This window comes from Pempheris klunzingeri, chromosome 1, assembly GCF_042242105.1.
Source record: "Pempheris klunzingeri isolate RE-2024b chromosome 1, fPemKlu1.hap1, whole genome shotgun sequence".
Lineage (NCBI taxonomy): Eukaryota > Metazoa > Chordata > Actinopteri > Acropomatiformes > Pempheridae > Pempheris > Pempheris klunzingeri.
In genome coordinates, this window is record NC_092012.1 from 15587067 (window position 1) to 15600815 (window position 13749).

At 44.6% G+C, this 13749-nt stretch overlaps 1 protein-coding gene across 1 annotated transcript in view; it reads right to left on the minus strand.

Moving 5' to 3' along the window:
* Positions 1-13749, minus strand: part of zfhx3b (zinc finger homeobox 3b) — a 136018-nt gene that overhangs the window by 81325 nt on the left and 40944 nt on the right. The window contains exons 2-4 of the mRNA XM_070832750.1: positions 5534-8050; positions 4802-5381; positions 1596-2092 (exon numbers count right to left, since the gene is read on the minus strand). Coding sequence (XP_070688851.1) covers positions 1596-2092; positions 4802-5381; positions 5534-8014 — 3558 coding nt within the window. The 5' untranslated portion in view covers positions 8015-8050. The remainder of the gene's footprint in view (positions 1-1595; positions 2093-4801; positions 5382-5533; positions 8051-13749) is intronic.

The window sequence follows — 13749 nt, forward strand, 5'->3', positions numbered from 1 at the left end:
AATATAAATTGTACCTTATCCTGCGAGACAAAACAAGTGTCTCCAAAGGTGAGAGGTACACAGAGTAGTCCAGACCCCGTCTATTTTTGTCTAATGTAAGACTGTCATTGGAATGTGGGCCAGTAAGTCCAGCCGCTAAGGCCAGGCTCTAAGGCCAGGTGAGGACGACCACGGAATGGGAAAACACAATGATCTCATGCTATATTTTTCTGCTGTCTCACAACTGACTCAACACTTCTGAGGATTATGTTGCATATTTGCATTTCTATGTATCTAAAATTACCCCATGCATCTGAACATGTTCCTTTGGTCCTCTCGCTTGTCCTGATGGAAAGCGTAGACTGGCATGCCAAGCTGCATATCCTCTCTCAATAACTCCTATGTGCTTGGGCCCCTTAATGGCTGTACTAAGAACCCTGTATCAAAACCTCCCCTTTGACAAAACACTGAAAATTGACTTCTCTCTTTCAGTGTTCTTTAGGCACAAAGGAAACGTGTTTGCCACGGCACTGGTTCTGAGGATCCATTCATAAGGGGGTTCAAATGGACCACTTCACCTTAGTTTTTAATGTGATTAAAAACAACATGTTTGAAGCAGCACATTTTTTCACATGCCTTTTTGTACTTCCTTTCCAAAAGAGGTCAAAGCATAATATACTAAGATACCATTACAAAAGTGTGAAGCAATAGAACTGTTTAAATAGCCGTTTCTGTTTACTTTTTAAGAGTCAAACACTTGACAATGGAGTGGACTTCTTATAAATAAAGGCAGCATCTACTAGGGGACACCGCACACAGTGTTACTGTATATGTTAGATTCTGTTGATGCGCATGTATTGTAGGCTTACAGGGAGTATGTGGTTTCAGTGTTTGTATGTGCTGTGTGTGTTGTATGTGTGTGCGTGTGTGCACAGCTATGCCAGTTTGGGTTAAGCGCTGAGTGGCCGAAGCCGCAGACACACAGGATAGGTACCTAAGTGGAATCAGGCCTGTTAGATTTATGGCCATTTGTTCGGAGAGTGTTCATCCATTGGCTATTATGGAATGATTAGAGGAGAAGGTGAAGCTCCAAGTCCAGCAAAAATCAATACAGCTGTCGTGAGCGATTCAGCCTCTACCGCTCCAAGGAGTATTAGCACCAAACCTCTGTCTCCTCACACTTCTTCATTCGTCTCCAAGTGATTCACCCCTAAACCTCCAAACCAGCTTCACCTGCCATGTTCTTCTCAGAGCAGCACTGTGGCCCTGCTTCTATATGGCTACTGGAAGGGTAAGAGTTACACAACAAAGCTATCCTTCATTCCTTGGGAGAGCTGCTAGTTTATTGGTGTGGGCAGCACTAGAACATTTACTGTGTCTCTTGAAGGAGTGTCAAGTTATAGACAGCATTTGCATATTGCAGGTTAGCTAGTGTGCTGCATGAAAAAGTCAGATTATGGTCACAAATGTCTCTGCTACTAACATCCTACCTATATACACACTTTTTCCCCCAGCTAATATGTGTACATATATTCAGTTATGATATGGACGATGTGATACACTGCCATGACAAATTTGAGTAATGGGTGTTATAAAGGAGCTTGAGGACCACTGACCTTATAGAGTTTGAGGCTAGCCTCATGGCGGGAATTGACAGTGTGCATCCTCAGCTTCTCCAGGCTATTAGTGTAGTAGTCACAAGCATTGCACTTCAGGTGCACTGGATTGCCTATGGCCACACATTTCAGGCGCCATTCATTGCCTTTGCCACCTTCTTTGATGTGAGCCACAAGCTGGTACTTTTGCACATGCTTGTCCGTCTTGCAGTGTAGCTGGAAGTTGGCCTTGAGCTGAGTGGTGTAGTGGCACAACTTGCACTGGTGAGAGTCGCCCACCACAGCACGCCACTCCTCCTCCGGTAGGCTGCGTTCAGCTCCCATATGCATGCCAAGCACATCCAGGTTGTCAGTGGTAAAGCGGTTGCACACAGCACACTGAAAGAGCTTGAGGGAGGGATCACTGGTTTGTGATAGACTTTCTCCCAGGGTCATCAGTTCTTCAGACACCAACTGCCCACCGCCCAGCCGCACGTCCATAGGGATCTCCCCACCTACTAGAGTGCGCAGGGAAAAAAAAAAAAACAGACAAAAAAAACACAGAGGAAAAGGGTAAAAGAGGTATTTCAATGGTTGCATACACATATTTACCATTATTGTGGATGTATTCAAAGCTTACAATCTAAAACATAATTCAGTTTACAAAGATCACTTCTCCTCAGTAAATTACTTCAGGGCATGCATATCATTATTTTATTACTTGGCGCTAATAAGCACAATACTTTCCAAAGGAAGTTATAGTTTGTTGTCAATATGAACATCTTGGGTAACATAAAGTTGTTCAACTCTGAAAATCCATGCTCTGTCTATATTGCAAGGAGGATAATGTGCATGCATGTAGTTATGGGTCTATAGCTATCTCTGCCTTAAGCTTAGAAAGGAGAAATCCTGGACTAAAACCTCACACTGCGAGCGAATGAACCATCGGGAATGAATGTGCACATCGCCCTGTTTAGGCTGGTATCCTGTCATGGCCTGTCTGTAAATAAACTCCAGAGGCCATGAGCTCCACAGAAAAAGCAAGTTATTTATCATTACTGAAGACCTGAGGAGTTCCAAAGCGTAGATTACTGTAAATCAAATCTATCACCCTTGTTCACTGAATAATATAAAAAAATCCTCTTCTCTGCTTGGATTCTTCTGCTTTTTTCTCTCCAGATTGCCTCTAAATCAATATGGACACCTAACAGATTAATTCTGCTTGGTACTGAATTTAAACGATGGAGAGGGGAAAAAATAAAACAAGCACATATCCTATGACTCCAACCACAGAACTGATGTCTATACAGTCTGCGAAGGCTGACTTTAGAAACGAATGCTAAAAAAATGAGGTAAGAGCAGACGGAGTTTTTGCCTTTGCTTGCTGATCTTTAATCTTTCCCTGCCCAGACTACGCATGCAGGCTTGACCCCACCTGGCTTTACACTAAATTAATTCCAGCAGCTCCTTTTTATTTATTGCTGCAGTATGCAGCCTGCTCTTGGACTTTTCTCCATTACCTGAGTTTTTATAGCTAGGAGAGGGAGACCTTTGAGAAGCCCTCTGAAATCACTCACAGACCCAGCTCCCCAGTCATGGCTCCTTACACTCTCTCTTTTACAAACACTCACGTGCGTGCCCAATCGCTATCCCACCTGCACCTTACATCTCTTATTTCTACTTGCCTCTCATACTCCATTACCATGTAGATTCATTGATTTACCACAGACCTGAATCCTGTTCTTCATTAAATTCTGGTTGTAGACCATTAGCTTTGCATCTGTTTTCACAGAGGTTCTTTGTCCATCAAAACCATTATATTGTGAATATATACTGATAACCATTGTCTAACTATTTTTTAAATGAAAAGCTGACCGACTTCTCTTTTGTGCTGCCTCATAGTGTGTGATAGACAACAAATTCCAGCACAAATAGCTACAAGTCCCATCTCCCACCCTACTCTTTAACTCTCATCGACTCCATCTCATATCTTCCTTTCACTACAGGAGCTGAGTCCTGGGAACAAGGATTACCAGGAGGCTAAGATCATGTGAGGTCAACATTCGTTATCTACCTCTTCAGCAACACACTGAAAAGTCAAAAATCCTAAGTGAGAGCATGAAAGAGCACCTCTCACTTTAGCTGCTTGGTCAGAGATCTCCTTGTGTTGGCAGATTCTCTCCAGGGATTTACTGAGCCCCATGTATCATACTGTAGAGTTAATATCACAGTGTTTGTGTATGATGGCTTTAAGGATTCCTTAAAGTGTGACCAAAGATGACACCACTGTAGTTTATGGGCCCAGACTGTGTCATCATTGCCTCCCTTGTAACATGCTTATTACAGCTCACCTCACAGGAAAATGAACCAGATGTCAGAAGAGGGAAAAAAGAATTAGTCACAGCAATCAATTCTTGTTTGTGTCTTTGAACTGGCGACAGTTGAAGACAAGTCTGTACAAACTGCGGGGTTGTAACTGGCACGCCAAACACTCTGCTATGCTGCTGAATTACCCACGCTGAGCCCTCTAACCTCCCTTCTTTGACCAAGATAAAATTTACAGCTGCAATTACAAAGTTGGAAAAAATGGAGAACTCCAGTGGTGAAGTTCAGCAGCAGTTTGGGAATAATGACAAAAAGGGTGAGGCTGGCTGCCTGAGGGGAAGGGCAAAGAGAAAACATAGAGGTTTGGCCCTTTGACTTAATTTTGTTGAACAAAATTGGGTGTCACAAAGTGAACTTCAGAATTCAGGCAATATTACATCAACCCAGTGTCACTTAGCTATCTTAATAAGAGGACTGTATAAGAGAAAGCTATAGCTACACATTTGTTAATTAAACTAAACTAAACTAACTTTTACTATAGATACGAGATTAAGGCATTGAGCATGATAGTTGGCCTTACTGTCATGAAGACTATTATCATGCATACTATCTTTATAGAAATAAGGCATGAGAAAGAGGCAGCCACCAACTAAAAAGTGATGTACCTACTATACATAGCAGCGGAGAGGGACAATATGTGGATATTTCTACTTAACATTTTGTGCGTTGTTAATCAGTAAAATGTAAATGACATCAGTGTCCTGTGTTCCTGTAAATTTATGTATTTGCATTCAATATCAAGTCGAACTGAAACTGATTCCACATGAAAGAAATAGCATTAAGCTATACTTGGTTATTTTGGGCAACTAGGGGCATTTCTGAAAGGAAAAAATGGGGCTCACCAAGTGCAGGGGCCAGGGCAGCCATGTTGGGATCAAGGTGAAAGCTCCCCATCAGGAACTGGGCCTCAGCTCCAGCTGGGTCTATCTTGAGGCCTGGTGGAAGGCTCATGTTCTGGGTCAGGTAATATTGGTACAGCTCCGCCTCAGAGGGTGATGGCATGGCTCCCAAGCCAAGTCGGCCATGTTGCATCTGAGTCACATTCTGTTGGAGTAGCATCATGTTGTGCATGTGCTTCTCACTGGTCATGTGGATACGCAGGTTTCGTGCCACATTGGTCTCGTAGTCACATACCTCACACCGCCAAGTCGGTTTGCTCTTCGGCTTGGTTGGGGAGGGGGCCCCACACGGTCCAGCCATATGAGTGGAGGACTGTGTAGGGTGGTGGTGGGGAGGGTGATGGCTACTGGCCTGGGTCACTGAGGGGACAGCCACCACTCCTCCTGGGGTATGTCCAAACACCTGCTCCTGGGCAGAGCCAATGGAGCCTCCATTCTGCAGTGTCTGCATGTTGTTCAGGTGCTTGTCCGACTGCATGTGGATGCTTAGGTTGCCCTTTGTGGTGGTCGAGTAGTTACACACCTACAAAATATAGTAAATTTTCTCTTGAACTGCAATTACGTGATAAATACATTACTTTTGAATATCACTTTACATCTTACATGAGCCTAAATCAACAAACCAACATCACAAAGTATCATTGTCATTGCATTCCTCACATTTCTTTTACATACCTCACACCGAAAGGGCTTGTATCCACAGGTATAGCTTTCTCCACGAGCCAGACGAGGGTGGCTCTGACCACTGCTGCAGTACATGCAGGAGCCTCCAGAGTCTGGGTGCTTCTCTTTCATGTGGGCCTCCAGCGTCTGCTGGTACTTGTAATGCCAGTTGCATTTGGGACACTTAAGTGTCTTGCATGAGTTGCGTGAATGCATCATTGTCATGTGACCACCCAAGGAGCGTGAAGAACCCAGAATGGTGTCACATTTAGGGCATTCTACCCCACTTCCTCCATGGCCACCAGACCCATGGTTCTGTGAACACTCGCCCATCCCCGTTATGTCACAGGAGCCCCCTGGGAGGACGTGGGAGAGGCCATGAGATGAAGGGTGGAGGTGATGATGATGGTGGTGCATGTGGTGATGGTGCAGAAGGGCTCCATTTTCCTCCTCTCCCTCTGCCGGGCAATCATTTGGTTCTGGAGCTGTGGCACTATCTCGATTGGCACTTTCATCAGCAGCAGCATTGGAGGACAGAGGTGAGGAGGAAGTGCCAGCAGTGTCATCCTCGCTCCTTCTGACGGCAGCTGCCGCCATTGCCATGGGAACAGTAGGCCCCTGACAGTTAAAGCTCAGAGGGAGCTCTGAGGTCCTCCCCCCACCTTCTGAAGCTGAACCCTCTTTCTTGACAGAGGAGGAAGTGGAAGCAGGGGCTTTGCTGTTGAGTGTGGAACTGACTGCAGAGGTGCAGGTAGAAGGCTGGAGAGCGCTACTAGGCATCAATAAAGGAGATTTGGAAATGCTTTGGTTTGAGACAGCTGGTTCCCCCACTTCACCCCCGCCGCTGCTACTGTTACCACCACAGGCCACTGCAGTGCTTTCTGCCTCCACCTCATCTTCCTCCTCCCCTAATAACAGTTCCTCCTCTTCTTCTGAGCCCCCCATCTGGCTTGATAGGTGGGCCTTGCCTTCATGTCCCTCAGTACCCCCTTCCTCTCCCGTGCATGCCAACTCTTTCCCAGCAAGCTCCTCTGTTCTCCCTCCCTGTTTGGGCAGGGTACTGGAGTCTTTGGCAGAGCCTTGGGATGAGGTAAGAGTGGATGCTTTGGGAATACTCAGCCCTCCAAGAGAGAGGACTGAACTTAGTGGGGTTTGTTGCTGCTGCTGTTGCTGGAGGCCAGAGTCAGAGTCTTTGTTCAGGAGGGTCTCGCTGCCCCCGCTGCTGCTTCCAGGCTCCAGATGGACACCACTGAATGTGCCATAGAAGCTCTGGCCAGAGTTAATGGGGAGCAGGGTAGGTGGCAGAGGAGTGCTCTTAGTTTTTGGTTCCAGGAAACTTATGAGGGGCTCTTTGTCCTTCCCAATGCCCTGGATGATGGCAGATGCTTGCTTGTCCCCTAGCAGCTGCCGCTCGTCCTCACACAGTGTCATGTGGTGATCATGGACGGCATGAGTGGCAAAAGAACGCGCATAGCCAAAGGACAGCTTGCAGAGAAAACACATGAAAATAGGCTTACCCTTGCCATATAGGGTTAGCCCATCAAATTTGGAGAAATCCACGTTGTTGGGAACATCTTTGGAAACACAGGACTTCTTGGCAGACCCATCGCTGTTCAGGTAATCCTTGTTGCTTTTGTGCCGCACATCGAAGACACGGAAACTGTGCAGGACAGGGCTGAGGCCTGCCATGGTTGAGGTATTGGGGAAACCTTGGTCTGAATTGCCAAACCACTTCCCGAAGGACGAGGCTATGTGGAACGTGTTGATGATCTGAGGGTAGACCGAGGATGAAGTCCCAGCAGGTTCCCCCAGTTTTCCCCCACTATTGAGAGAGTTTGTGGGAAGCAGGCCGGGTACCATGCCCCCACCACTTTGGATCAACTGACTGAGGCTCTCTACGATGTAGGCTGAGCCATCTGGCTGGTAGACTATCTCTCCAGCCAGGTTCTCCACATCACTGCTCTCCTCTTCCTCTTCCTCTTCTCCTTCCTCACTCCCACTCTCAGGTGCTCCCTGCTGTCGTGTGGGCTGATGTCGCAAAAGAGTGGGCATCCCCCCTCCCCCTGAAGCCATCGGTACCCCAGGAAAGGGTTGGAGACTTGGGAAACAGCTGTCAATCTCCATTTCATCTAAGTCCTCAGATTCTTCCTCTTCTCCACAGCTCACTCCCTCTAGCTCCTCCTCCTCAAGACCCTCTCTTCTGGGATGCAGCTGGCCTGTGGCAGAGCTATCACAGTGGGCCTGGGGTGATGTCTGTTTTGGCTGCTGCTGCTGGGACTGGAGTTCTCTCACCCCGTCATGAGATGCACTGGAGTTTTGGGGCTGAGAAGGGTAGGGAGCAGAGAGAGACAGGGGGTCCAGGGAAGGGGCCTGGTTGGTGCAAGGGACCTGTGAACTAGAGAGATCGTTCCAGGGCTGTGGTGGTTGCTGCTGCTGGGAGGAGCCGAGCCCATCGTCTGTCCCAGAAACCACAGGAGACTCACAGCTGTCCATGCTGATGCCTACATGAGGCGGTCATCGCATCCAGGCCTGCAGAGACACAAATTAGGGTACATAAGAGGTTACTTTTGTATTTGGGATGTTCAGTGTAAACATATATGCATATGCATAAACACTCAAAACTCATCATTTATCATGCCAATGTTGGAACCAAAAATGCGTATATTTTCCAAAATATTATTACACCTACTAAGAAAAGATAAGATACGTATAAGTATGAAAGAGACATTATGTATAGGAACCTTAAAGGAAGAACATCAAATGTATGGCGCATTGGGTGAGAGACAGAAGTCTGAGATATAATTGGAAAAATGACACCATGCTCATTATGCTAGATTAGGTACTTAAACACAATACCTGAGACAAGCACTAATAAGCCATCCGTGATTCATCTTCCTGCCATATCAGGAAGGTACCATCTTTTATCTTCACCTTCCAAACAACACCCCTAATCTTATATTCTGCAAATCCTACATCCGTTTTTAATTAACTTGCAGTCAGAAAAAAGGAGAAACAGGCTAACTTAATGGATCAAATAGATTCCTTGTGAGATAATTAGACAGTGAGAAGCCACCCATCAGCACATTGTACATTTACATAACTGGAAGAAAAAGGGAAAACTGCATCTAAAAAAAGACATTCTTAACAGTATTACCATTATCACTCCATCTTCAAGTTGTATACATAGTAGAGGAATATAACATATGTGCATTATTGATATAGATGTGTATGAACTCTATCAAGAGCAATAAAAGGCAGTATTTTCAGTGAGCTCAAAATACATAAGCTGGGTTGGGACTTCACTGCAGCTGTGTTTAGATCATGCATCCAATAACCTCTACACTCAGCCTGGTTTCAAACACTCCAGCCATCCTCCGTCTCTGAAATAATAAATGGGAGCTGAGCTTTCGGGAGCTGGCCATGCCCCGAGCATCTGAGAGGCCCAACACAGGCTGCAATTTAGAGCACAGAAGAGATAAAATGATAGCGCGAGATACTGCTGAGCTAATAATTTTATTAAAGGGATGCAGCCAACATTGATTAAAGGGGGCAATCGGGCTGAAACCAATAACTCTGGGCTGCCCTTTAACCCACCAGTGCTGAATATTACATGAGCAAAGTTTCCCGGCACCAAGCTCACTGCCATGTCCCGGTTGATTAGCACATTCACTGCTTGCACTTGATTTATTTACTTATTTACTTAGGGATGCAAATTTCAGCTGTGATCAGAATGGAGTCTACCCCCACACCCTAACATATTAACCACTGAGAGAGAGGAGAGATTGATAATGTCTGTCTGCCTCTTCATGAATGTCTGATGAAGCTTGCCTCCCACACAACATACCTGAGACCTCTCTAGCCCATATACACGCAAACGTCAAATACAATGCACTTCCGTTTTAAAATTGTTCTTATGTATTTGGACGTAAACAATATAATGCCAGAGGAGAATGTTGTGGACAACATAACAATAAAGATAGAAGCTTTATAGTGATAAAGCAAAGACTCTGATTAAGGAAGTTTGAAATATGACTGCAAAGATGAGGTTTTTGTCATTTTTGTCCCATCTGATTGTTTTATTTACACACTACAGAAGTAAAGCCAGATGACCCTTGCCTTACTTTGCATATAAAATGAAAGATATTAGGCTGGCTGGCTTATTAACAAGATTGCTTTATTCAGCCAGACATGATTTAGAGATGGCTGCCATATTGAGTGAGGGGATACTAGCCCTACTGGTCTGTATTTATTATCTGCTCCATTAATAAGAGGCTATGAGCTCAACAGCCATTTCACACAAATGGACTAAGGGCAGCGAGAGTAATGCAAGAAAAAAAAAATGCCACATGTCAAACAGACACTGATTCTTCAAACTAAAAGCACGTGGATAAACTGCACAAAATGAATTGAAGAAAAAAACAGAAAAATGTGACTGCCTCATAGGAAAAAGTCTCCATGTGTCCTGTCTGAGCACGGAGTGTTTCACACCTTTTTCCTGTAATCTATTCTGTCAGCTCCTCCCTCCAGATTCCACTGCCTGTCTCGACCAGGCCTGGGAACATTGGGCCCACATGTACAACTAGTAGTTAAGATTGTTAGTTCACAATGACCTCTAAAGGTCTCTCTCTCATTTTTGCATGGTCTTGAGTCTGAACAGGGAGGCTACAGTGTACTGTAGTGAGGGTAGGTACCCATCCATTTCCATTACTGCTGTAAGATACCTGAAGCAATTAGCAGTAGACAGGATAACACGATGACTCTTGATCAGTGCTGGAGCTCTGAGCCAGCTTGGTGTGTCCACTGCTTACAGAAAACAGGATTGTCCTTTAAAATCAAGATGGTGTAATTCAATAACCTGCAGTGGTTACTGATGAGCAATGGGATTGTCTGGAGTCGGCAAGTCGCAGATGGGCCAACTGATATAACGCTGTTTGTCTCTCGGAGGTCTGCCTGGCTCAGTGACACCTGTTTAAAGCAGGAAAAGCTTTAATCTCTGGGAGGCACTAAACAAGTCCGGGAGACAGACAAAGAGACGCGGTCGAAGGAGAGGGGAAGTGGAGGAGGCTGGTGTCTCTGTGTGCTGACTGTGTTAACAACCACAAATCATAATGATAGAGCAGTCAACTAAAGGTGACTACAGCTGAGTGGTATTATGCATGTAAAACACTTTAATATGTAGAAAAGTTTTATTTTTCTTTTGCGTACCGGCACTAGTGCTGATTGCACAAAACAAATGATCCTGTCATGGCCTCTGCCCTTGTGTTGTATCTTAATATTGAATGTGGGCCCTCTGAGTTGACAAAAAGCAGGCTGGATGTCGCCAAAACAAGCCTGAGCTGACAATAAGAGATAATCAGAGGGAAGAAAAGGCTGGATTCCTGAGCTGATCTGAGGGAGAGCATGCTGATGCACAGATCCTGACTGTAGAAATCACACCCCTGCTGCCACCTGCCTTCAAAGGTTTTATGCCAGGGTCCCCCTGCTCTCCCACTCTCTCCTCTGACAAAAAAAATAAAAAGTCATACTCCACCTCCTTGCACCACACTAACAAAGCAGATAAGGTTAAACCTTGTGAAAAGGCCTCAGTCCTAATGAACACTGTCAGAGAGTGGGTCTGGATGTCATTTGGTAGGGATGGAAAATGAGATAAGTTTTAAGTTATGGGTCCTTTCATTAGGTGGGATTTACCGGCCAACTGAGGGAGGAATTAAAGGATAAGGAACCATCTGATTATAAGCATGCCTGATCACCTGCCTGAAGGCCTGGACTTGCCTCCAGAGAACCCTGCTCTCCAGGGTTTCCTGGGGAATCAGCTCTGCCTCAGACCATATTGTGAATACTGTTGGGCTATGGGTGTGATGCAGCCCTGACCCTTACTCCTATATGCATACGCATCCGCAATGAGGCAACACCTCTTCAAAATGGAAAAAAAATATTTCTTAATATGCCTAGAGAACCCCTGACAATACACCAGATCTGATTTTCAATTGTCCCTTCAGTGATGTATCTGGTCTCTGAGCCATCACAGAGCCTGGCCAGCCACCGCAGGGTAAGGGGCGCTTATTGGAAAATCAATGGCGTGAACGCTAAGCAAGTTACAGGAAGATGTGGGAAGGAAGGGTTCTTATTGATAAAGCAGGGGAAGGCCTTTGATGTTGCACTAGGGACATGCTCATTGATGGGGGAACCATTGTAGTCCTCAGGCAGAGTGAGGCATGGGTTTATCTCCAAGGTTTGTTCCAATTAATCACCAATAAGGGCGTGCATGCATTGCACTCTTAGACACAAGTCAATTTAAATGCCGCACATAGCTTAGTAAATTCTGGTTTTAAAACTGTGTTTTTACAGTGAGGGAATTTATATTTCCAAAACTGCACTGCAAGTGTCTCTTTCTGTTTTTCTGTACTTTTTATTCTCTGCAAGATGAACTATACCTAATACAATACCCAAATAAGAAGTAACCCTGCAATGTGAGTGTGCGAGTGTGGTTCTAAACTGGAATACTGTTGTCACATGGAATTAGAAATAATATTCTCTTACAGTCTTTTAAGAATATTATATCAATTAATTCTACTTTATTAATGTTTTTTTAATTAATGACAATGACAATATTTCAAGTTTTCTGAAAGGGAAACATGTCCATAATCTCTCAGTGTCCAGGACTGCCATTAAAGGGTCATTTTGTCATGAAGTTATGAGCTAAAAAAGTTTGTCAACCACTGCTGTGGACAATACACTATTATAGTTATATTAGGTACATGGAGTTCTTGTTCCCTTTGATCCCCAACACTGTAAATCAAACAATTAACATGTACAACGTTGTTGTTTATTGTGTGCTGTAAATATTCTGTCCAGTATTCTGCTAATGCAGACATAGGGGTGCTCCAGTATTGCTCCAACTGCAGGAGGCAAAAAGTCACCTCAGGTCGATGGCACTCAGCCTGTAAACAGGGCTTCCCGTAAAATCAATGATCTTCAGTAGGAGCTATCAGTCTGTGGAACAGAAATAGCTGTGGCTGTGTTGAGTCTGAGGCGGGGAAGAACAGTACTGTGTGTTTACATGAGAGTGTGTGAGCAGAGAGGGCCGGTCACTGGCATGTCTGAGAGTATTTCTCAGAGATAGCAGAACTGAGGCATGCAGCTTCTGTCATGTTACAGCCAGTGAAAACCAAGGAGCATTAGGTGCTACAGAGACAAGAGGACAGCTCACAGATTTCAGAAATGTTGCCTTGTATGTTTACTTCATGCATCAAACTAATGTTGGAGCAGATATATCACTTATAGCTAAAATAATCTTGGCTAATTATAACATGAGTAAACTCAAATACCCAGGGGGCAATGTGCTGATTGTTTTAATTTTGCAGAACTCAATTTTACTAACCATGATGCACCAGTAATACTGTCCAGAAAAGGCAAAATTGATTTGTTTATAGTATCAATTGCCTCCTTTGTTAATAGAGTTGAAATAGAACCTTGAAAATGATTTTACCCTTTACGCAACACCGTCAAATTCTGTTAATCCATTCCATGTTGCGGAGCGGAAGAAAAGTGATTTAAGACAAAGCAGCAGTGAAATCATAGTGCAGAACTGTATGTTACTCATACACAGGGCAGTCTGATTAAATGGTCTGATTGGAGCTCAGCTAACCTCCAAAACCCTCCAGAGGGGATTTACACATGGCACTAGAGTGTTTCCTCAGTTTTGGAGGGTGTGATAGAAACAGCGTGCTGGTGTAATTAGAAGTAGTTAATTAGCTGTGGGTTAATTACTGGGTTCTGCAGAGTGTTGGTGAAAGACCTGGTGGGGTGGCAAAGCAAAGGGAAGCAACGAACACGCAGCAGGAAGCTCCCAGTCTCCCGCCAATTAGCAACCAGCATGGGGGGGCTTCAGTGGTAGAAAGAGTACAAATGTGAGAAGGCTCATATCATTTCACTCAAACCTCAGTACGGGGGGAAAGATAAAGGGAGAGCTGACAAAATACATTGCATTTAAATATGCATGCTGTTACAGGCTTTTTATAGAGAAAAAAAAAACATTTGCCAAAAAGTTCTAGTGAAATTTTAAAGAGTGATACTTAAAAGAAAACGACGACCAGGATTCTGAAGAATGTCAGATTGAAGTAAAATCGAGCAGGGTCATTCTAATTACTACAAAAGTAACTTCTTATTACAGCAGCCACAAGCTATCTCTCTTCATTTACAAACCATGCTGAAAGACTGGACTGTAT